Source organism: Anguilla anguilla, chromosome 10 (assembly GCF_013347855.1).
Source record: "Anguilla anguilla isolate fAngAng1 chromosome 10, fAngAng1.pri, whole genome shotgun sequence".
Lineage (NCBI taxonomy): Eukaryota > Metazoa > Chordata > Actinopteri > Anguilliformes > Anguillidae > Anguilla > Anguilla anguilla.
The window spans coordinates 45,956,445-45,981,703 of NC_049210.1; the positions used below are offsets into that span (position 1 = coordinate 45,956,445).

General features: G+C 48.8%; 1 protein-coding gene across 2 annotated transcripts; it reads left to right on the forward strand.

The window, feature by feature from the left end:
• The first annotated feature begins 9,443 nt into the window (after nucleotides 1–9,443).
• On the forward strand, nucleotides 9,444–25,029 carry mapk4 (mitogen-activated protein kinase 4). 2 transcript variants are annotated; one of them, XM_035380140.1, is made up of 6 exons: nucleotides 9,444–9,969; nucleotides 12,903–14,173; nucleotides 18,827–18,971; nucleotides 20,620–20,781; nucleotides 21,254–21,485; nucleotides 22,934–25,029. In XM_035380140.1, the coding sequence occupies exons 2-6, from the start codon at nucleotides 13,628–13,630 to the stop codon at nucleotides 23,889–23,891; spliced, it is 2,043 nt and encodes a 680-aa protein (XP_035236031.1). In that variant the 5' UTR covers nucleotides 9,444–9,969; nucleotides 12,903–13,627; the 3' UTR covers nucleotides 23,892–25,029. The 2 variants fall into 2 exon arrangements, with proteins under 2 accessions (XP_035236031.1, XP_035236030.1); XM_035380139.1 differs by having other exon boundaries at nucleotides 9,444–9,832.
• Nucleotides 25,030–25,259: the final 230 nt, after the last annotated feature.

Sequence of the window (25,259 nt, forward strand, 5' to 3'; positions counted from 1 at the left end):
GTTATGGAAATACAAACCTGAGCACAAGCAGTCTTGTGCTGCTCTGTTCCACTTCAAACCGTGCTTGAAGCTTGTACAGGCCTTTTCCCGTATTGTAAAACTGAGCCCGCTGATCGCCCACTCAGATGCAATAATAAAACTCCCCAGCAGGGGGAGACCGTATACAATGGTATCAGTGTCAATGCCCTGCTGTATGCCGGTATAGCGTATAGGAAGTGATAAATGAATTAGGCTTAACGATCGAGCCCTTAAATTAATACTGATCTAGATTTCTCCAAAAGTCTCTTTGTTCCTTTATCAGCTTTAATTTAATTAATAATTATCCAGGGAGCACAAACACCTCAATAACATTTCTGCAGAGGCATAAATTAGATCATATTCCAAATGCAGCTCAAAATTCAATTAAAATCTTTATCAGGCCAAATTAATTATTGCATAATAAGGCAGAATGGACTGGATAAAATACCACACAGGGGAGTACCTTCAGGCCAAGGATGGCAAAACACTAGCACAGAAAACCCATCGTAGGGTAAACATGTCACTGGCATGAAACAGTCCCTGCCTTGTTAACAGCATTTAAAACCAGCATAAAGGTCAAAGTTAATAGCCAATAAAATTTCACCGCACATAAGCTGGTCAGACAGGGCAACCCCAACATCTCCGCAGATCCAATTAATAAATTCTACATGCGCTCGTTATTTTTTTCCATTTTGTGACAGGTGTGACCTTTAATTTTCCCTTTTTTTCCACCACCTTCTTTTAGAAGTACTGTCTTTCTTTTTTCGGATGTGGAAAGTTGTTGTACTGCTCTGTGTTCCAAGGTCTTCCTTCACCGAGGTTAAGAGTTTTATAACTGGTATATACTGTATATCATTCTGATAAAACCTGCTTTGACTGGCACAAATGACCCTTTTCCCCCAAATATGCATTATGATTTGCCTCACTTGTGACTTGTGACCTCACATTAATATGAGCCATTCCAGGTTGACACTCAGAATGAGATAAGTCCACCTAAATTCCATGGATGCGCTTTGCTAAATCACCAATGGCCTGCTACCTCTGACAAATGATGCTGTGCATCCTATTGACCTGTTACCCTATTACATAATGTTGACTAAAACGTGGAAGAACCAATCAGATTACAGGAAACTAATCTCATAAATTGTGTCCTTCCTTTCCAGACAGTCTAGAGAGAGAGAGAGAGAGTATCTGGAGACAGTCTAGACTGCATTATGTGCAGCAGACGATGGGTGAGCTCTGCTCGGTCGGAAAGTGGATTGATTTATTTATCGGACAGCACGTGACCCCGTGTCCCCGCATTGTTCCGAACGCACGCTCCTCGCTACGCCCGCCCCCGTGTCCCACTGCTCCTCTCCGCTCTCGGCCCGACCGCGTCCAGGGCTCCAGGCCGTCAGAGCGCTTCCCGCAGCGCTGAGTCACAGACCGTTCCTGTTAAATTTCACACCAGGCCTTTATTCACATTATTTCTCCTCATCCGTACAGGTTCGGGAGGGGGGGGGGGGGGGTGGCTGAACCCGACCCCCAGGACATGTCGCTGTGTGTGGGAAACCGCCAAATTGGCGTCTCAGAGAGGTGACGCGAGGACATTCTCTTCCTTCCCACCTACGCTCTCACGTCCCCAGATTCAACCCTCTCCCTGGGCCCTTGTGATTAGATCTCAATCTCTAGCGGATGGAGTATATATAGAGTATAGATGTCTCCATTGTGAAGAGGACTGATCTTGTTAACTGTGCGAGTCCACCTCATTGCGCACACAGGAGGACGCTCGTGACAGTTGAAAGTGGCCCCGTTCGATTGCTTGGCATTGCGAGAGATCTGATAAAACGGTTGTGATTATTTGAAATCATGGACGCCGTTACTGTTGATTTCATTTCTTGAACAAGAACCCAACAGTCCAACTGTTTGGATGTGATGGGTATAAACGAAATGTCATATCACATATTTATAAAACATATAAATATATATTTCATACCAATCACATGTTGTCATTGACATTTATGACAATATGACATTTATTGTCGTTGTCATATGAATTGCAGATTGTCACTGACATTTCTGTCCTGTCACTTTCCTGTTTGTGCCAGCCAGCAGCAGATGGGCCCCCCCCCCCCTCGGAGACAGGCTTTCCCTGGCCCTGTCGCCCCAGGCCTGCTCTTGGGGGGGGTTCAGGCCCGGATCCCTGTACAGCTGCATTGTCACAATGCTGCTTGTAAAAAGCGCTACACGAATAAAAGTGAAAATTGAGTCCATGTACACCGCGGCAGGCTCTGACAGCAGCGTCACTCGAGCGAATAACAGCACCGAGCAGCTGAGTGTGGCTCAGAGCCTCCTGTGTGGGAGTCCTGGATGTAAACTAGCCGGCTCATCGCAATGACCTGCACACAAACAAACTGCTCCAGACCCCCCCCCCCCCCCCCTCTCTGCATGGTTTCATCGCTCAGTAATGACCTGCTTTCACCAGCGAGGTGAGCTGTCTGAATTATTTATCTCATCGCCGCTCCAACTGTGAATAATCCCCTCACATCTCCAAGAGTGTTTCTCTCTGGGTTATATATATGTGTGTGTGTGTGTGTGTGAGTGTGTGTGTGCGTGCGTGCGTGTACATGTGTGTGTGTGCGTGTGTGTGTGTGTGCATGTGCGTGCGTGTGTGTATTTGTGTGTGTGTGAGGACAGAATGCAGTCTGCGCAGGATGTTATTTTATTCACCTGACCAGTCAGCGCTGTCTATATGAGCTGACAGGCTGATAATGGAGGCCACTGATACTGTAATCCCACTTATGTTTCCAAATATAACTCCGTAAGAAAGAGACATTAACAGACTGTTGTTTAAAATAGGCTTTATATGACAATAATAATAATGAAAATACTACTACTACTACCACTAATAATAATAATAATAATAATAATTTCAATTTTATTGTATTTATTTATTTACTTATTTATGATTTGTGTTCTGTAGGCCTTCACTGACGTTGAGGTTCAGCTCGTTCATGGAAATATTGTCTCTTTGGTCTAATACTCTGTGCCATTGTTTTATGCAGTGGAATGTTCATTAGCCATTACGTAGTGCTGTCACAAAAACGTACATGAGATGTGTGTGCAGTGTAAAGTACATGAGATGTGTGTGCAGTGTAAAGTACATGAGATGTGTGTGCAGTGTGTACTGGATGCATTTTGCATGCCCCTGTATTTATGTATTCAAATTTCAAAGCAGATAATGCAGATGAGTGCACACAATGCTGTTGACCAAAACCTTAATCATTTGCATCTCATCGTTTGTATGCCTGATGCCTGCTTTCTAAAGACGTGCTTACCCGCTGGGCTTTTTGAGTTTTTGTTTTCTTGTTCATGTACATGAACACGAATACACAGTATACCCGTAACTTTGTTTATGGCAGACATGTGTCTGTGTCAGGCTATTTCAGCTCAGTGGTAAGAGCTGGGGTGTGGTGTGCTTGGACGTCATGCTGGACAATGCATTAACCTAATCTATTTATTCTCAGAAACCGTTTTGGAAAGGACAGACGGAATGTGGGAATGGACGTTAAACAGTCTAAAGCCAGTCTGAGCATCTGGGTGCTCCGTTCTGTCAACAAAAACCACTGCGCCCGGGGATTCGTCTGCTTGATTCGACTTATCGATATTTTAATTGGACCTCAGTTGACCCAATTTAACAGCCGCTTCCATTAGTTTGTGGATAACAGGGACGTGCGATACCTGATGTATAGAGGTTCTTTAGAACTGAGGGTTTAAACTACCGATATACTAGGAAAGAGCCAGAATAACAATCTCACTGAACCATCGATAAGAGGGAAAATCTCTCTCCCTCTCTTTCTCTCTCTTACTTTCCTTTTCTCTTTCTAGAAAGTAGATAATTCATGAACCGTAGTACAGCGCTGGAGAGATGGCTATAAATATACCTCCACTTCTATTTTTTTTCCCCTCTGTCTCTCGTTCAGCAGTGGCGGTGATGTGTGTGGATTCGTTAGAAAAACGCCGCGCTCTCCTCTCCTCTTGGATCGGTGCCAGGCGTGGCGTCAGGAGGGCACTGAGGCAGATTCAGCAGAGCGATTGCTTCTGTCTTTACCCCTTTGTTGCGGAGTGAAAGAACAGGTGCAGACGACATCCTCTTATCCTTTTTTTTCCTCGCTGCTGGAAATAGCCAAGAATCCGTTGGGCTGTCTGTTGTTATCTGTTATAATTAGAGGAAACACACACACACACACACACACACGCACATGCGCGCATGTACACATGCACATGCACACACACACATACACTCAAGTCCATGCTTGCACACACACACCCATGCACATAAACACACACTTGCACGCACGCACACAGATGCCTGTTCTTGTACATACACACACACTCACACACACACGCACACACAGCGCAAGGCAAAAAGCAAAAGAGAAAAGTTCTGCTTTGGAACTGAAGGCACTACAACAGTCTTTTCTATTCCAGAAGGAGCTGAGGGACAATGTCTGCATTTTTGACACGTCACATCTCGCAATTACATATTTCCAGCAGCAGACTGAAGTGCGTCTTCATGCACAGAAATATGCCCACGAATAAGAAAAGAAACGTTCTGAACACCGCCTGTCTCAACTCTGAGAAATGTTATAGTAAACTGAACAAACCTCCTGGAATGTTCGTCCTCTCGACCCCCTATCTCTGCTTTGGCCTCTCTCTCAGCGAGCGAGCAGCTGGTCATCGGTCATGTGACTTTACCTTCGTGGCGGTGCGTCGTCCTGCTGCTGCCCGCGATGATCCTTCTGCAAATGTTACGAGCGAGCTGCTCCAAGGGCAAGACCTGCTTTTACAGCTGGGGGACTCCCGCCCCTCGATCACTGCGAGAGGGAAGATCACGGAGGTGTTTTAGGCTCGATTGGATTCCAAAAGTCAGGCTCCAAGACAGTTTTTATATTTACTATATGTCCTAAATGTTTTTAGGGGGGGGCATCCGTCTCTGTCTCTGTGGGCTTTCAGGGAAATTCTCACAGCTTCATGAACTTCCAGATTAAAAAAGACCCTGAAGTTCCTAAAGATCTGTTTGCAAATGTTTCCAAATTATTGATATCAAAATGATTCCAAGTTCCAACAACACCACCTCCAACTATGCAATTTTGTATTTTATATATTTTTTTTAATAACAGCTCTTAGTCTTCTTTTGAACTTTTCGTAACCTTGCGCAGGTATGAAAACCATCACCTGCATGAACACCACATGCTATCCAAATAACCACAGCCTATGCACACTGCAAACCACAGCCACTAAATCCCATTATTTGATTAGCAAATCTTTTGCTTGTCCTTGTGTTGGAAGTCATGGGGGTTGGCAGCATTACCTTCTCTTTTTGCAGTTTATCGTAGCCTTGAATGCAGAGGTTATTTCTGGAGAGGATGTTTTTGTGTGTCATAGTTGAACTCGGTTGGCATTTGTCCTTTGCAGGCTTGCTTTTTATAGGACCTATTGTCTACTCCTCCCAGACGGCTGGCGGTTTTTTGATGTACTGAACTGTGTCAAAGGAAGCTCCTCTTTCATAAGATTCTGTGTCGTTATTTTATTTTATTTTATTTTATTCAGGAAAAATGGCATTTCAGGGCTCACGAGCTGAGCCCTGCTTAGGAGAATTGCAATGGGTGATGGCAGACATTTTATGAGATAAGATGTGCGAGATTCAAGTGAACCTCCACCCTCCAAAGCGTGCACGTGTGTGTGTGGTTAGCCGTGTGTGTGTGTGCATATATATGTGCGTGCATGCGTGTGTGTGTGTGTGTGTGTGCACGTGTGTGTGTGGGGCTAGCCGTGTGTGTGTGTGTGTGGCTAGCCGTGAGTTTGCTGCCCATTCTACGGTCTATCCCGGTTGTACGTGGCGAGGCCTGTCCATCCAGACGTCCTCGGGGGGGTCACCCGGGCAGGAGGCAGGGCTGGCAGTAATTGGGCTCTGGGGGACGGGCGCTCACAGAGCACCAGAGATGGAGAGAGTGTGGCGGAACAGCAGGGAAGAGAGAAGCAGGTCTGTGGGGAGGCCAATTACCTCGCCGGCTTTCCTCTTTCCTCCTCCCTGACCCCCTCTAATTAGCTTCTCTCTCTCTCTCTCTCTCTCTCTTTCTTTTCACTCTCTCATTCGCTCGAGTTTAATTTAATTAAATCTGCGCTGCATCTGAATTGTTTTTTTTGCTGACGTGACGAATGCTGCACACGCGTTGCCATGGTGTTTTGGAAATACCGCGGCGAGCCAAAAGCTTGATGCGTAAACCACACGCGTGTGTTATTTACCGTTCAAACACCAGCCTTCACGGAGGCCTGCTTTGACTCGTCATTCAGCTTCACAGACGTGCACTCACACAGGCGGATTAGCTAAAGTTCCTTTCTGAACGGCTCAAAGACAGTTATGGAACCTTTTGTCAGTGAGACCAATTCCTTGGCCCAACACAGTAGCCTGTCGATTCCGCTGGTCGCTGAAAAGTTGCTGAGAGTCTATATGGATGTTTATGTTTTGATCTCTGGGCATTCAGGTCACTTTTCAAGGAATTCAGCATGCAGTGGGTCTCATAAGGGTGTGCTAATGTGTTCTCAACATGAATATGCCATTATTACTGACTTCGTTTTTAGGTTAAGAATCTTTTCTTCCTCTCAATAGAGTTGCCGTCTCACCAAACCAGCACGACTCCCAGATTGAGGTCGGCTTTCCGTCGTCCCGTCCTCTCAGTACTGTGGCCGGGAAGCAGGTGTCAGGACCTTAATCGGGTCGACGTGCCCCCGTCAGGTCAAGTCAATCTCGCAGAACGGCGATTTAAACACTTTTCTGATATTTTCAGTGTGATATGAGGCGATGTTCAGAATTCCTAAAGATCTGTTTGCACCTGTTTCCAAAATTATTGATATAAAAATGATTCCAAGTTACAACTACACCACCTTCAACATTGCAACACCAATATGTCACACATATTGAACCATATCCCAAAATTACGCTTCTCATACATTCGTAAATTTTGTTGAAGTAACTTGGCACTGTGGCTTTTTCATCTAGCCATCTCGAGATATTGCAGTGTTTATGTGCAATCAATATCGGCAATCTTCAGTATTGTCAGCAGAAAGTTTATGTCCGCAAAGTCTGATGGAGTGCTCGTACTAATGTAAAGTATGCTATTTATTTTTCCAAATTAAACATTTCGCTAGTTTGTTTCGACTCCCAAAACTTGTTTGCATATTTTCTTCATGAAGCAAATATATATATAAGGCACGTGTTGGGCAGGAGCTTAACCAATGAAGACAGAACAACTTGCTGATGTTTTGCAAGGAACAGTGTCGGGTGATGCCGGCCTGGAACTCAAGGTGCAGGGCTAAACAGGCAAGCATCTCCAAATGGACTCACAGAAAATAGGGTGTGGACAGGCATTTATGTCAAGAGCTAATGGTTTGACTAGCATGACAACATTGTTGTCCACTTGCCATGACCTTCTTAGTCATGGGGGGGGGGGGGGGTGTTTTTATGAAGCAGGATTACTGGGTTAGCTGGATAGCTGCACTGAGTAAAACCTAGAGCAGCTCTTTTTACTTCAGTCCATGTGCCAGATTTGGGAGAGCTAACTCCGTAATCCTGTTCCGTGAAACAGGGCCCAGATCTGAACCCAAACGAGTGCCCATGGGAGATTCCAGAACAATGTCTCACGCAGAACTTTCCTACCTCCATCAACAATGCATGAGACTGGCTGACCTTTTTTTTTTTTTTGTGTGGAAGAGTTGAGTCACGTCTCTCCTCCAGGATTCCAGACGCTGGGACATCATGTGACCCTGCCGGTATAATCTGTTCTGACAGCATGTGGTTCCCCCGACGCCCTATCAGACAACTTCATTTTGATGTTCCTTGATCACTACCTGTGGTGAAAAAAATGAGAACCTGAATAAAAAATAAAGGCAGAGTATGCATGCAGGTTTGTACTGTATATATGTGTGTATATGTGTTGTTTATGCTACTGTCTTAAGAATGGTATTAAATATCCTCAAGCATACTGAAAGCCGTGCATATTTCGTTTACATATTGTCTCATAAGCCCATATGGATAGGGAATCTGAAATGGTGCACAACACTTTAAAAAAATCAATAAACTGATCAATACATCAATTAATCGATCAATCAAACTGAGGTTATGCATTCCACTCTGAGTCATAACATAGCATTATTAAACGGAATCATAGTGGAAGGAGAGTATTCTTTCGTTGTCAATTGTCCAACAACTCTGTTTCCTGTAATAAAGATCTGTTCAAGTAGCATTATAAAGAAAAGAAAAAAAACATTTTAAAATAGGTTGGGGAAGGGTTTAGCTGAACACCGGAAGCCAAGGCCAAGACCAAGTTCAGGAATGTCACGTTATTTATTTGTTGGGGCCAGCCAACTGTTTTCTCTTGGATTTATTTAATCATTGAACAATACTAGATGTCTTTTTTAGAACAAAAACAGTAAAAGAAAGCAAACACCACAAATTCCAGAGAATAAATTAATCAGCGCAGCGTATTTCAGGGCGAAATATTTTCATCCTGAGACCTCTTAACTCGCTGGCCAGTTCAAAATGGCTCCATGAATCTTCATGTATTTTACCGGCTCAGTAAGAAGCCTGGAGGCATTTGGGAGTTCTGTGTACTAAAGACACACAGGTAGTCACTGTGCTAAGGAATCTGCGTTCTCCCCAATTCTGGGGGTCATCAGCAGACTTTGGTGTTATCCCCTTGCCCCTTCACTGTTTGTGTTGAGTTTGGTGAGGCACTGGCAATGTATCTGGTTTATTTAGTGACAACGCAGCCTCCGTGAAAGCTCCTCGCCACGGCACTCGCCATTACTAGGGTTGTCACCGATAACATAATGACTTGCCCGCAGACGAGCAGTTGTGGGAGTCCGCGTCCCTCCTGCTGAGGTGATAGCGCGTGATCCTTGTTGAAAGAGTGCAGAACTGACACTCGGAAAAATGTCAGGAATATGCGGTTTGGTTCTGTGTGCTTCTGAGAGAGGAATGTGTTTATAGGCGGAGCAGCCGGACAATATACGACATCGGCTTTTGAAAACGAGTCCAGCCCGACACATTGCATCACTGAAGATACGCAATCCTTATATGGAATTCATACATCACCTTTTACACATCGAGTACAGTTTTCAAAAATGGGACGTGGAGGATAAATATAATGAAATACTAATAATAACTGGCAAGGAAACCCTATATAATAAAACAGAATGTATAATAAAGCCCGTCCAAGAAGCGCCGTAGCATGTTAGCAGGTGTCTGGATAGAATGGATGATTGAAGGCTTTGCATGTGACGTCATGGCGGGAGGCACCGTAGGGTTTCGATTCGGAGAGGGGGGTGGTTGAGGGGGGGGGGGGGGGGGTGAGTAGATGGATACAGAGGAGAGAGAGGGAGAGAGAGAGAGAGAGAGAGAGAGAGAGGGGGAGAGGTGCAGTTAACAAGAGCGGAGCCTTTTACCCGTCTCCCCTGCTGGAGCCATAGCTCGCAGCCTAACATGGGGCAGCTTTGAGAGAGAGAGCGATATCACTGTGGATAATAATCTCACGAAGCCAACAGAAACTGTTGCCGCAATCTCGCGCACGGGCTCGCTCACAGTGCCTGTCCACACAATTCGGGAACAAAAATAATTAAAAAAAAAAAAAAACTATGATGATGCTACTTTCTGTTTCACAGTCTACTTCTGCGGTGACTGGATCAAGCTAATACACAAGCGGACTCGTTCCCCCCGTTCATTGTTCGCCGCTTCCGTCTGACAGCAGCGGACGGGAATACGGCATATGTTATGGTAAGTGTTCACCCTGTTATCCCAGCCTGTGCCTTTTGTAGTTTTCCTGAATAGATGGGCCGTGGAGATGAAAAGGATTCTGCTGTCAGACCTCGGTGTGCGGGATCAAAGCGACTTCTGGACTTCGTCACAAAACAGTAAATTTGAAAATTATGTTTTTTTTTCTTTCTTTCTTGCGTGCGCGCATTGAAATACTGTGTTTTATGTGATACAGGCGATAACGGTGTCGCCGCACACAAAGACAGAGGCAGCATAGATCTTTGATAGGCTGTTAGATAAGCATCGCTTTTCAAGTATTATAGTACAATGTAGCTATAAAAGAATATTAATATTCATTTCCGTTTGATCATTGGACCTTTTTATTCAGTGTTGTGTTTTTGCTACGAGGCACGTATTGTAGCTTACTAGCTATTTCGTTTCGCTATCCAATTTAATATGCAAGGTTGTATTTCTAAATCGGGTAAATCCCCGTTGCATTTTATGACAGTAAATAATAAAATGATTATCTTCCCATATCAAACGCCATACAGGAATGCATAATTTATAAAGTTGCCTCCAGGAAGCATACCCTGTTCACTTTCCTTTTCTTAACATAGATGCTCAGAGTTAAAATCCAAAACACTAAGAAACTATATTACTGTACTCTATTAAATAAGGTTTTGAGTGGCGTCGTGATGTAGCCCACTTTTCGTTTTTATAAACACCACTAAATAGAACTAACGCAAACGTCCCTCACTGGACAATGCAAAGCTGCTTTAACTAAGAGTTTGAACATACAGCAAATCCCAGTCCAGCTCTGTGAAAAAATCTGAATTTTGAATTCGTAGCCCATTATACCAATTTTACCAAACAAAGTGTTCTAAAATATGTCGACACCTATATTATTACACCTATTATTGTTATTATATGGTAAGGTGTAGTTGTAGTTTTAACTAGCAACAGTTGACTTGTCAGCCACCTCAGTGAAGGACTGTAATCACACAACACAGAGAATGTGCACATAATAACAATGTTTGTTTCTCCCGTGGGTTACATGAGTGACAGGAACCCCCGCAGTGTATGCGGACACATGCGCTTTCTGCGCGTGCTGTACACAATGACAGGGCTTTGCGGGTTGCGCTGAGACACAGTCTAGAGCGACTGGAAACGAGAGGCAGCGAGTTCTAATGCTCCGTTTAAAAAGTGGTCGCGAGCTTTGACGCGTACGGTTCTCTTTTGTCGAAGTCCTTTAAATTTGATGAATTTTCTGAACAGTCGGAATACGGTTGCTATTGCATTGTATTCTGTGTGTGTATGGCAGCTGCAGGCTGTACATAAAACATGTTCTTGAATAAGAATTTTCATTTATAAGAGTTTTGGACAAACACAATATTAAGAAGAAAACATATCACGACATTTGTGAGAATTCGTATACAGGCAGTCATCTTAAATGCATTAATTTAACACGCCGTACATACCAATGTGTCACGCTATGAGGGTTTATGGAAGTTATCATAAGTGGGTGTTTATGAACGTTACTAAAGAGAATAAGTAAGAGTGTTATTGGATGTGAATGCCATTCTGTTGTTTTTTGTTAGCACTCAGTAAAAGGCATGTTTACATTGTATTGTGCTCAATAAGCAGACATTTCAGACTATGTAACAGGCATGTTTACATAGTGTTCTCTGAGTCTTGGCCTTAATGATCATTCGTAAACTCTAACTGTTTGTCAATGACTGTAGAGATTACTGTATAAAGTATTTACTGCATTTGGCTAATTGCTCTGGTCTGTTGCTCATTTACTGTGTGTTTCCTGTGATGGTGTACCTAATGTGCCTTACTCTGATAGCCTTCTGGCTTCAGACAAAATACATTTATAAATGAAAAATAATTCTCCAGATATAGTCCACTGAGCTCACAAATGGAGTCAATTATAGCTTAATCCTGTATGTCTATCTGTACCTTTGCCTGTGTGTGTGTGTGTGTGCGTGCTTGTGTGTGTGTGTGAGTATATGAGTATGTATGTGTGTATCTGTGTGTGTGTGTGTGTGTGTGTGTGTAATTGTTTGCTTGTGTTGCACTGAGGACTAAAGAGGTCAGATTCTTCTATTGTTGCCAAATCTTTAAAGCAACAGTCATCAGAGTAGCCAGAAAGCAGCTTTTTGTGGGCAGACGTCACCAAGGTTAGGACTGAAGGTTATCCGCGAGAAAATTCTTTGTATTTTTGCAGGCTTTCTTTGTTCAAGAAATTATGGTACAATGAACACATCAGATACATTTTACATTATTTGGTTTTCTTGGAAAAGAACTAGGAAAAGTAAAATGCAGGTTTTTAAATATTTGTGACGAACAGTTGACAAAGTTGTGGCTCATGGGTAATGTAGTCCCAGGTGTGCCGCCGCTCACCTCCAGTGGCAGGTGGAAACCTGTCCTAGCCGCCGTTGGCATGACTGCGGGCAACGTGACCTCGCTCTTGCGGTGGCACCAGCTGGCAAAGAAACGCTGCAAAGAAACGAGCTGAGCTGAGCCAGCCAGCCTCCAAACTCCACCGGGCTTCACTGTCTGGCTGTCCAGGCAGGGGCCGTAGTGTTTCAAGGATCTGTTCAGAAAAAAAGAAAAAAAAAACTTCCTTAGGGCAGTGATGGACCTTGGCGGATTTGATTGGCACACAGTTAATGTTTTATTCAAAATTCTGGCACTGGCGGGGATTTGTGGCCTGTTTTTTTTAACCGATTGTGTTCTCACCCTTTGAATAAGACATCAGGGGGCGCCTGTGACGGGCGGCCACAGTGTTTCCATCCAGCGCACGACAGCAGATCTGTCACAGTGCGGTCCAAGATCCATAAGTACCGTGCGGCAGCACTGCTGCCCCGACAAGGCCAGCCAGCGCAGGGACCATCGACCAGCCGGCCGCGGCGGGGCCAGGGCAGGATTTACAGCCACGCCGCGGCGTTTCTTTAGCGCTTTTTTCATTCCCCGTGAAACTCTCGGGCCACGGCAGATAAACCCTCGCTCTTGCTTCCCCGCCGCCTCGTCTCCGTGCTCACGACCTCCTCCCGTGTCTCTCTCTCTCTCTCTCTCTCTCTTTTAGGGGGGGTGTGGGGGCGGCTGAAGGCCGGGAGGATCCAGTGCGCCGGGCGGGGGACAGCTGGCCGGGGGCCCGGCGCTGAGGCGGGGGGCGGGGAGGCTCTCAGATTACGCGCGGATTACAGCGGGATTTACCGACCCGCCACCCCGGAGAGACGGGGGAACTGGCCCCCAGACACCGGCTCCAGGACGGTACACCGAACGGGACCGGGGAACAGGACCTGCGACCGGGATCGGCCGGGAATGCGGCTAGCTTTACCTGGAGGGCTGTTCAAAGGCTGGAGGCTGGGGGTAGTTCCTGCTACCCTCCCTCCCCCCCCCAGTGAAGCAATGAGTTCAAGGGACTGACCGTGGCACGTTGCTATGGGAACACCTGCCCGAGACCTGGAGCTTCTGGAGTTCATTTTTGTGCTCCTCATCGCACAGTTGCTGACTCCACGGGACGGGGAGCAGACCCCCTTCGCACCTTCACCCAAGGGTCATTCCGAGCGAGCGATTTCATCCACAGGCCGTGTTTAAGAATCAGAATCGTGCTCCTGAGGCTATTTATAAATGAACCAAGGACCATCCTATACTTTGTGAGCGCGTCCAAGTAATTTATTAGTGTTTTGGCATTATTTATTTATATCCAGTTTTTTAAGTACATTAAATATTAATGGGGTTGTCTGAATGATCTTCTCCACCCTGACCCCCCACCCCATGCAATGCCCCCTGGAGGCCCTCTGAACCATGGCCAAAAGAGACTCCTCCTCCCCCTTCCTGTACGGCTTCGACCTGGGCGGGCAGTTCCAGGACCCGCGCCCGCTGGGCTGCGGGGTGACGGGGCTGGTGCTGTCGGCCGTGGACCGGCGCAGCGGGCAGCGGGTGGCGCTGAAGAAGCTGGCGATGAGCGACGCGGTGAGCGTGAAGCACGCGCTGCGCGAGGTCAAGATCACGCGGCGGCTGCGCCACGAGAACGTGGTGCGGGTGCACGAGGTTCTGGGCCCGCGCGGGCGGCCGCTGCCGCCTGACCCCGCCCGCCTCCCCGCCCTCTACATCGTGCAGGAGTGCATGGAGACGGACCTGGCCCGGCTGCTGGACCAGGGCCCCATGCCCACCGGACACGCCACCCTGCTCTTCTACCAGCTCCTGCGCGGGCTCAAGTTCATCCACTCCGCCAACGTGCTGCACCGCGACCTCAAGCCGGCCAACGTCTTCGTCAACACCGACCAGCTGCTGCTGAAGATCGGGGACTTCGGCCTGGCCCGCATCGTCGACCCGCACTACTCACACAAGGTGGGTCCCGCATCGTCGATCTGCACTACTCACACAAGGTGGGGCCCGCATTGTCGATCCGCACTACTCCCACAAGGTGGGTCCTGCATCGTCGATCTGCACTACTCCCACAAGGTGGGTCCCACTTTGGTGTCTTTGCTGTAAAAGCGTGACAAAGCTGTCCATCAACGTTTTTTTTTTAAAACCCCTGTGACATGCAGTGGATGAACAATGCAGAGATCTGAAACTCGCTTTCGGGGGGGAAGGGGGGGAGGGGGGGAGGTGTCTTTAGATTGTTGGCACATTCCAGCACTTTAAGTACTTAAATTAAGTAATCGGTTGGTAAGCACATCGTTTCCAGGGCCTGGCAGACGCTGCCTCTTGGGCTTGGATAAAAACGGAGAGCCAGGCAGTCTCCTCTCACCTCATTTTAAGCAGTTGGTACAGAATTCAGTGAAAACGGAACACTCTCTGGCACTGAGGTACATTTACGGATAATTAGTTTCATAGCTGCAACAAATTGATCAAACTACAAAGTTAATTTAGCAAAGATGCTAACTTGGCGTCTGCAGGCAGAGAGATGCCCTCTGCTGCAGCGGCAGTGCGAAGGTCACAGACTCCTGGGGGCTGGTAAGAGAAGCGATTCGGCCGTGTCTGTTTACAGACGGCGTTCTGCGAAGCGTCAGGGTGACATTTCATCCGCACCGAGTTGCGTTACCGCCTCAGTCACTAGCTTCGCAGAATTCTTCCCTGTGATTCTCGTTCAGTATCAGCATGCTGTTGGTTTACAGGGGTACATGTTTCCCAAAGCCACCCTTTGCTGTTTGTCAGAAACCCTGAAAGCGCTCTTATTGCAAAGATCCAGGCTTCAACACTGAGAGCAACTCAAGTGACAATTAGGTGGCATCCTAGGTACCAGCACTGGATGAATCAGGTCAAGGCTCATGCTAGCTCTCCTGCTAGCAGCGGTGAGCACTGAATCTTCTCTCTGTTTGGCTGTCTGTTCGCGCTCTCTGTAGTCTGTGCCCTCAGCTCAAAGCCAGGAGTCCATCTTGTTCGCTGAAAATTGAGCTAATATGCTAAATTCCCTCAAGTTTCATTAAAAATGTATCCCCATTCCAGTAGTGCATTTTGCACCATTGATGAAACAAAACAAAACAACCACAGAGAGAGACGATGAGACTAGAGGGATCTAACAGTCTGGCCAGTGATTCTGGAGGTGCATTATTAGCACTTTCCCTCACCCTGACGATTGAAACGTCTGTCGTCTCAGATTGAATTTTTGACTCTTGGCAGTCATGTTTGAGGATAGAGAGCTCAATGGTCACAAACCAAATCCTCATGGTACACCGGACATGCAAGCGCAGCACTTTTGATTTTGTTGCCATCTCCACATTAAATGGAGTTTACGTCACATTAATGAAAAAATAAATAGCTTTTTTTTTTTTGAGTATGTGACGCTGTCTTGCCGGGGTGAAGATGCCAGGTGACACTTGGGTAACCTCGGAAACAGCGACGCTCATATCGTCTTCCCCGGTAATCAAACGGAGTGATTGTCCCGTTGCGCTTCGGATTAGGGTTGTGAAAGATTGATGTGATAATTTAATGCCTCATTGTGTATGGTCGTTATTGGGGGGGGGGGGGGGGGGTAAATTCCGTGTAACAGTAGCTGGGCGATCGTGGCCCTTTTGAATGGGGCGCATTGTCAGAGGCGGACCGGCCCGGTGACACCGGAGCAGGGGGGCGGGGGGCGGGGGGGCGGGGGGCGGGGGGGGTCGGGGGCTCGGTAAGAGTCGGAGTGACAGGGCGACGGCGGGAGGGGCAGGACATGCCGTGGACGGGCGGGAGGAAGCGGGAGAAGAAGGCGAAACTCAAACGTGCTCCGGGACGGGTGGAGAGGAAGGGCAAGGCCACCGCCTGCAGGACACTCCCAATTTAGGATCGCTCCTATCCTTCTATCTTTTTCCTCTGGCACTTTCATTTTACACTCGTATCTCCATCCAGCACTTATACTGCACTTGTGTCGTTATCTTGATGTTGTTAGACTTGCCATAACTTTCTGACCTAGCCCATGCTTACTGTGTGAACTGGACTTGATGTGTTCCAACAAGGTACAATACTCATTATGTAACAGTTATTCATACAACTGTTACATAATGAGTATTGTACCTTGTCAGATCTGTGTTTTGTAATTGTCCCAAGGACCTTCGGTATGCGTCTATTGTACGTCGCTTTGGATACAAGCGTCTGCCCAGTGAATGTTATGTAATGTAATGTTGAGCGGGACAGGTGACGATGACATGCGTCAGGTGTGCTCCACGCCACACCTCCACCTTGTGGGGCAGGTGACACCGTATCCAGGCATACGAGTGTTCCGCTCCGCCCCTAAGGTGGCCTGTTGCCGGGGCGACTCGTGTCGTCGCGTTGGAACAGGACCAACCTGTCTCGTCTTCAGCTTTCTCCTCTCTGTCGTTCCTTTCTTCTTCCTGGGGGGCGGTGGGTCATGTCCCCTCTCTGCTCTGCACCTCACGACTCCACAGCAGCTCAGCGACTGTGATATTTGAAAGCTCATGAATTCTCAACAGATACACAAATGCGAAAATCAATACTAATTTCCTTCATGTCTAATCTAATACTGCTTCCAATGCAGCATCAAATGTTGTTTCCATTTTCTGAAACTGAAGTCGTTTTGTGGGTTTTTTAACAAATAGAAAAAGGAGAAAAGAACACATTTCAGCCTGAGTAAATATAAAAAGTCCACCTTGAATTTCTTTATTTGTCTTTTTCAGGAGGCAGTGTTTGCGCAGTGTCTGCATTGTGCTTTGATGGAACTAAATTGGATGGCAGTGACAGGCATTGTTCCGCGCGCCGTGTTGCGGGCCTGTGTTTTCATGCGCACATTGAATCATTGTTGTGCCAAAGTCCCGTAGCACGAAGGCCCCTTTGAAAGCGCAGAACAGAACGTTCAGTTCTTGACTCCATTGACAGCTTTGTTCCGTTTGTAAGAGGAGATAGGCAGCGCTACATAGGAGCTGACTCCAGTCTCGCTGTTACGTCTCTGGGTCCACACAACCCGAAGAAGTGGAGGGAGGGCTGAGAGAGAGAGAGAGAGAGGGCCCGGCCCCAGATCAATATTTTCACAGCTCAAAGGCTGCTGGGATATGAGGCCCGAGCAGAGGGTATGTGGGAAGGGTCCCCCTGTTCTCCCACCATCCACGGCCATTATTAGAAACAGGAGCGGCGAAAATGTGTGTTTTAAAAAAAAAGTATCTTTAAGAACCGTCATTTTGGCCTTAGCACTCGTCTCTGAACAAAAGAGAAACGTTGTTTCCCTTCCCCGCTGAATTCACCTTTTCACACCCCCTCGAATAATTCCTCCGCTGGAGGGAGGGAGAGTGGGAGGCGAGGTGAGGAAGGAGGGGAAGAGGCAGAGCGGCAGGAAAACAGAAACCGTTGGAAGGCGAGATGAGGGGGCGGCGGCGGGCCCCCGAGCTCCAGCGCGCGCGAGCAGGCCGCTTCTCATGAAACATTGAGCAGCGCTACTCGGGGGCCTTTTATCGGCACGGAGAGGGAGGGGGGCGGGAGGGACCCCTCGCGCCGCAGTCGCCCGGCTTTTCGGGTGCGGAAGTCGGCGGGGGAGGGGAGGATTCGCTGCAGGATGGACTTCTGTTATCCTTTCAGAGCGCACGCCTGTCGTTTAGCTCAGCTTCGTCTCGTCCGATTTCTGATTCAGCGGAAAACAGCGGTAGTTTGTACTTTAAGGGGTTAAACCCGCCCGCGTGTAACGTCTCCAAAGAGAGCGAGAGAACCGATCGGCAGAAATGACACGGTGACAGATAGGGCTATACGCGGCGCTTTCATCCACCACTTCGCAAAAAATGATATTCCAGTTAAGCGTAACGACACGGTTGAGTTTATTAAACAGTGAGCATTTTTGCGGGGATGCGGTAAATTGCTTAATGACCGGTCAGGTCTGAGCCTTTTCAAAGTGCTGTTTAAATGCGGCGCAGGCTGTAATCAGAGGTGCTTGGTGCCCGTTACACAAGCGCGGCGCTGGAAGTGAAGCTGAGCCAGAGCCACGCTGCGTGCGGAGAGGGGGGAGGGCGGTGCTGATATCCACACGCGGCCTCCGGCTTGTTTGGGAGGTCAGATTGCCCGCCTGCTGCGCTGCGCTGCGCGGCTCTCCGGCCGACGCCAGCGCGGCTCTTTAGACCTCCCACAGACCCGCTGGCAGAGTGACGCAGGATGGTGTTCGCAACCCAAACACGTTGCGCAGGCGGCTCCCAACTGTGCGAGAAGTTTCGGACTCTCCTTGCTGGTTAGGCCGTTATAATCAGGCCACATTATCGTGTGGTATCCGGAGATCTCCATAAAGGTTGTCTAAATCAGCTCTGTTACCTTGTGCATAGTGCTCCTTCTTCATCTGTAGGTAACTGTCCTATGGTTCAAATATCTATGAACAATGTCAGTGAACTAAGTTTTGTTTATTTTCTAAGCATAATATTGCGAGAAGGCTGGACGTTAGATTATTGTGTCATAAAGCAGATATTGAGGCATGAGCATATTTGGTGTGTAGCTCACGTTCTCGTTGCTATGTGCTAACCCAGCGATGTTTCCCTCTGCTCCTCCCCATCTTCCCCCGTGTCTCCCCGTGCGCCTCTCTGTCTGTTTCAGGGGTACCTGTCGGAGGGCCTGGTGACCAAGTGGTACCGCTCACCCCGGCTCCTGCTCTCCCCGAACAACTACACCAAGGCCATCGACATGTGGGCGGCCGGCTGCATCCTGGCCGAGATGCTGACCGGACGCATGCTGTTCGCCGGTGAGGAGAGGAGAGGAGGAGGAGGGCGGGAGGGAGGGAGAGAGAGAGAGAGAGAGAGAGAGAGAGAGAGAGAGCGGACAGGACAGCGGAGGAGATGAGAGGACAGATAGAGCGAAGGGGCACTGCTGAACAATACATCAGCGAAGAGGAATTTATTCCTTAGCTATTGAGACAAGCCAACCCGCTGTGTGGGACTTTCAGATCAGCTGTGTGTGCGTGTGTGTGTGTGTGTGTGTGTGTGTGTGCATTTGTGTGTGTGTGTGTGCGAGTGCATTTGTGTGTGTGTGTGTGCGAGTGTGTGTGTGTGTGTGTGTGTGTGTGCAAGCAAGTGTGTGGAGTGAACCCTGTTAGTGTTTGTGTGCGTATGTGTTTTTTCCTTTACCAGAGTACTGTTCATTGCAGTGGGTCATTCAGATCCATTAAAATGCATGCGGGCAGCCTTAATCAGCTGAGCTCATAAACCCCCCCCCCCCTTTCCCAAACGTGCCCAAGCATCAGCTGATGCTTAAACTGAAGATCTCGTGTCGAAGGTCACCTCAGTTGTGCGGTCCTCTGTTGTGGCGCCCCCTGCTGTTTTGACCCTGTCCGGCCCCTTTCTCTCTCTGCAGAGGAAAAAGAAGATGGTCTTAGGATGAGCGATTGATCTGTTTACTCGGTGCCAGTCTCCAGATCTCTCTCTTGTGGGACCCCTCCTCCCTCATACAGCAGTTAACAGCTTCACTCTTCATGAGTCTTTTTACCCTGTCCTGCTCAGCATTGTACTTCAGTCAGGAATCTATTCCCTTCTGCCTTGTCTGTGTTTCTGTATCGATCTGTTCACTTAGTTTCTTCATATCTTGCAGTGTCTTCCTTCCTTTTCCAAGAGTGAATTACTTATTTTTTCCCCCCAATATACCATATAGGGTCATTCTATGATAAGTTGTTTTAAATTAAGGGCAACCATACTTGATGCAAAGAAGAAACGTTTTACTTTCACAAAGTGTTGTTGTGAAATTTCACAGCATATTCAGGGCATAAAAATCATCTTAAGGGAAAATAAGCACAGACATTTATAGCAATGGCTTTTAGCAAAATTTATGCCATTTTTGTATCTTGCATTTTAGAACATCAGTGAGAATATGACCCTTGAATAACAGCCTGTTTGAGGTCTCCAGGGAAACCAAAATTCAGTTGAGTAAAAACAAGCGGTACTGTTTCCGAAAGGTTTGAACTACAGCTTGTACAATGCTTGCCTTGTTTACCACTTGCTGTTTTTTAAATATTATCTACGGCACTGCCCCCATTTTCACAGGTAATCTGCAGATGCCTGTACTCTCTAAGGAATCCTATGTGCAAATGTTCTAGCATAACACTTCGGGTTGTTTGTGATTTTTCCAGTGGCTCCTCACCAACAAAAATTGTGTTAGTTCGTGACCGGCGTCATTACCTCCTTTCTGTCCGAGAGTCGGCAGTCGCACCCGTGGTTGGCCATTTTGTCTGCCCACGTCCCCACCTCGAGCTCAGCCTCGACACGGCGTCAGAATGTCATGTGTTCCGTGTTCCGCAGGGGCTCAGCCGCGACGCGGTGTCAGAATATCGCGTGTTCCGTGCTCCCCAGGGGCTCAGCCGCGATGCGGTGTCAGAATGTCGCGTGTTCCGTGTTCCGCAGGGGCCCACGAGCTGGAGCAGATGCAGCTGATTTTGGACACGGTGCCCGTCCTGCGGGAGGAGGACCGGCAGGAGCTGCTGAGGGTCATGCCGTCCTACGTCAGCCAGGGCTGGGAGGTGCGCCGGTCGCTGCGGGACCTCCTGCCGGAGGTGGACGCCGAGGGTGAGAGGCTGGGGCGGGGGGAGGTGATGGAGGGTGAGAGGCTGGGGTGAGGGGAGGTGGTGGAGGGTGAGGGGCTGGGGCGAGGGGAGGTGATGGAGGGTGAGAGGCTGGGGTGAGGGGAGGTGATGGAGGGTGAGAGGCTGGGCGGGGGGAGGTGATGGAGGGTGAGAGGCTGGGGTGAGGGGAGGTGATGGAGGGTGATCAGAATCAGACTGTGTGCAGCGGGCATCTCAGTGGTCATCCCATTGGCTGAAGAAGGGAGACAGTTTCCCGCTCATTCTGTCACGTCTGCTAGTTATTTTGAATTATTTGTTCAGGTTTAATGGGAACATATTGCCTCAATTAAAATGTAACAGGGCTCAAATATGTGACCAGCGTATACAAAGCGTTTGTATTCACAGGACTGAATCCGTCTCTGCCATTCAGAAAACGTTCATCGATACTATTCCCCTTTCGTCTCTTTCCCCCTCAGCCACTGATTTCCTGGAGCAGATCCTGACCTTTAACCCCATGGACCGGCTGACGGCAGAGGCGGCGCTGTCCCACCGCTTCCTGCGGCAGTACGCCTGCCCCCAGGACGAGCCCGTGTGCCTGCAGCCCTTCCGCATCGAGGACGAGCTGGACGACAGCCTGGTCACCGAGCACTGCCACAGCCCGGCCCCGCCCTGGGACAGCTACGAGAGCCACACGCCGCAGTGGGACAGGTATGCAGCTACTGCTAGCACGTTCACACTGGGTCTGCTAATGCAGCTACTGCTAGCACGTTCACATTGGGTCTGCTAGTGTAGCTACTGCTAGCACGTTCACATTGGGTCTGCTAGTGTAGCTACTGCTAGCACGTTCACACTGGGTCTGCTAGTGTAGCTACTGCTAGCACGTTCATACTGGGTCTGCTAGTGTAGCTACTGCTAGCATGTTCACACTGGGCCTGCTAATACAGCTACTGCTAGCACGTTCACACTGGATCTGCTAATGCAGCTACTGCTAGCACGTTCACACTGGATCTGCTAATGCTAGCACGTTCACAATGGGTCTGCTAGTGTAGCTACTGCTAGCACGTTCACACTGGGTCTGCTAATGCAGCTACTGCTAGCACGTTCACACTGGGTCTGCTAGTGTAGCTACAGCTAGGTCTGGTAATGTACTGTAGCTAGCCACGGCTAACACATCCACGTTGGGTCTGCTAGTCTAGCTACAGCTAGCACATCCACATTGGGTCTGCTACCTCACACAACAGCAGGACAGATTATGTAGTCACCTCCTACACTGGGGCAGGTATGAGAGCCACACATTTAAGAGATGGCCCCAATAGAGCCAGTCCTATCCAGTCAACTGGAGGGCCACATGGTTTTTATTGTTAGCATGTAATTTGAATCCATTTAAAGCAGGAATAGACATGGTAATCCCTGGCCATAACTAACCAGTTAATTTGTAGTTAATTCATATCACCGTAGATTTAAAAGATAATGTGACTGCGGATAAACAGACAGGGAATGAAGCTGCCCGGATCAAGCGCGGTGATGAAGCCGAGACATAATGCCCCTGAAGGCACAGTGAGGCTGAGAGACTGGCTGGGGGCTAAATATAGAGCCGCGTTTTGATCCTAATTAAATGTTCTGCTTGTCCCACCCACTTCATTATGATGCCATCCTTGTCTAACACCAGGCCATATGGCCTGGAAGTGTTACTGACGTGAGGTAACAGTTTACTCGAAGCCGGTCTTCGTGACACTTTCATAAGCTCTGAACAAAGCCCGAAATCAGGCTTGTCGTAAGCAAAAAGTTTTGACTGGCTTATAAGAGCTGCTGCCTGGAAGCATGTAATGATAAGCATTATGACATAAGATCTGATGTGGTTATAATTCTTACATGTATTCTTATGACAATGGCTATTGTGTAGGTAACGCTTATTAATGCATTATGAATGGTACACAAGACCCACTTCAAATTGAGTTGTACCAGAATTTAGATGAATGAAAATTGGTGAGTTGCAGCTGAGTCATGCCATTTGGCTCAGGCTCAGAGTAAGATGAAGGTATAAGCCGCACAGCTGAAATCCGCATCAGCTGAGATTAAATTAAACTGCAGTTGACATTGAGCTCCGCGTGTCCCATCGCGTCACCCCCCCCCACTCCCCCCCCCCCCCCCCGCAGGTATGACACCAGCGTGTCCTCAGACCTCTGCTGGCAGCCGCCGGGGCAGTGCAGGTGCGCCCCGGGGGTGTCGGACGGGGGCGAGGAGGAGGAGGAGGTGCAGCGGGACCCCCGCGCGGGCTCCGCCCCCCTGCTGGAGGAGGTGCAGGTGGACCCCCGCAAGTACTCCCACAGCAGCTCGGCCGAGCGCTTCCTGGCGCACTCGCACTGCTCGCTGGACCGCGCCGAGCTGGACTGCGGCCGCTCCTGCGACTACAAGGTGGGCTCGCCGTCCTACCTGGACAGGATGGCGTGGCGGGAGGGCCGGCCCCAGCACTACTCCGAGCCCCAGCTCATCCTGGACCTGTCCAGCTGGAGGCGCGAGGGCGGCGGCCTGCCCCCCCGCGCCGAGGCCCCGCCCACCGAGGCGCCCGGCGACCTCTTCCTGGAGATATCGCGCTGGGTGGAGAGCACGCAGTCCCGCCTCCGCTCCCCCAGCCCGCCCCCGGAGCCCCTCCCCTCCCCTCTGTCGCCCCCCCTGCCCCTCTCTCCCACCGCCTTCCCCGGGCCCTTCTGCCTCAGCCCCCCTCCCGTGCTGCTGCCCGCCCCCGAGCCCACGGACGAAGAGAGCCGGACCAGCCCCCCTCCCTCTTCCTCTCCTCCGTCCCTGTTTCCCTCTTCCCCCTCCTCCCCTCCGCCTGCCCTCTCTCCCGCCGCCCCCCCGGCGCCCGCCTGTTCCGCGCATGTCCGCGCTAGCCCCGCCCCTTCAGAGGCGGTCCCCCCCGCGGGGGTGGAGCCTCAGTTCGACCTGGACGTGTTCATCTCCCGCGCGCTCAAGCTGGGCGGCAGCATGGATGGGGCCCGGCTGGCCGACCTCAACGGCATCCCCCGAATCCCAGACCACTGCCCGAGCCGGGGCCCTCCCAAACCGGCCCCTGAGATGGTCAAGGCCCAGGGGGGCCACAAGGAGCACTGGTAGGGTGGGCTGGAACCCGGGGCCTTCTCCCCAGCGTGGACAGCCACACGCGAAGCAGCGTGACCCGTTCCTTTTTACACCGCCGCGACGTTTAGGACTGACGTGGCGTTCGTTTGGGTCGGACGCCGCGCCCCTGGGTGTCAGCTGACCAGCTGAGGCATCAGCTCGAGCACAGAGAGAGGTGTCTCTCCCTAAAACTGGCGCTGGTTATGTGGGCGGCCTCTCACAAAGAGGCATTCGTCACTGAGGCCGCAGTCCTCGCTCGATGGGGGGATGTGTGTGAACGCACGGTCGTGTGCAAGGGTTGATGGGAAGGGAATACTCGCCTGGTAAAAGGGTGCCCTTGGGAGTATGTATAAGATGGAGAAAAGTAAGACCTGAATGTAAAGACATGTATGAAAACCAGTTACTTTAATAACTTGCTGAGTGTCTGGTTGATCAGTTCTACGACTAGTGCAGAAATGACTGTTTCCATGGTTGGGCGAGCTTGTGTAAGGGGGTTGGCCTAAATACAGTTTCTGTGTGACGGTCTGTTTTTTTTAAAGCAAATCCTATTTTCACATTTATAACACAACATTATTCTTCAGAGTCAGGTTATTTAATGACTGGTAGAGCATAGGCTGTACTAGAAAATGTATGTTTAAGGGATATTCTTCAGTAATCGGAACTTGCCTTTCACCTTCTGAAATTCTTAAACTGCAGGTCCCAATTTAACACTTGTAGGATCCCAGTCCTAACCATAACATTAACAATTATTTTTCAACAGTCTCTGTTTCGGTTTCTTTTTTGGGCACTGAATGTATTTACATGTCAAACCATATAACTAAGGCTGGCCTAATGGACAGAATAACTGTCTTACATGGACTGTGACTGTTGGAAGGGGGTCAGTTGAGTTCTTAGAAGCAATGTCTTGACTACTTGCCTGATTTCTAATGCTAATGATGTTTTAGCATTTCAGTTATTGCTGAGCACATTCACCAAGGATACTGTATGTAATTTAAGACTGTAAAATACTCTTATGACTATTATTATTCTGTCCACTCTCCCTCAGATGCTTGTAAGTATCTGATGGTGAGACATGTTTTTCTAGTTTGTTTTTGTGCGTGCTTTATAACAATAATAAAGTTGACTTGAGAAATGATTTTATTGAAGGCTGTATTGATTACCTCCAAGGTTTTGTGTAGATACCATACACTCCCTTTCTGGCTAATTCTACCACAGCCACATTTTCATTGGGAAACAAGAGACTGAGACACTGATCAGTGGTCACGGAAGAATCACCAGGTTAGTACTGAGAACTGATGGCACTTAGTTGGTGGATTGGTTGTGCACTGGAAGATAACTTCCGAGCTGTGGCCTAAACTAAAACAC

Coding starts and splice junctions, on each gene's coding strand:
- mapk4 (XM_035380140.1), top strand. CDS start 13,628: ATGGCCAAAAGAGACTCCTCCTCCCCCTTCCTGTACGGCTTCGACCTG. Junction 18,972..20,619: donor CGGACGCATGCTGTTCGCCG/GTGAGGAGAGGA, acceptor CGTGTTCCGCAG/GGGCCCACGAGCTGGAGCAG. Junction 20,782..21,253: donor GCCGGAGGTGGACGCCGAGG/GTGAGAGGCTGG, acceptor TTTCCCCCTCAG/CCACTGATTTCCTGGAGCAG.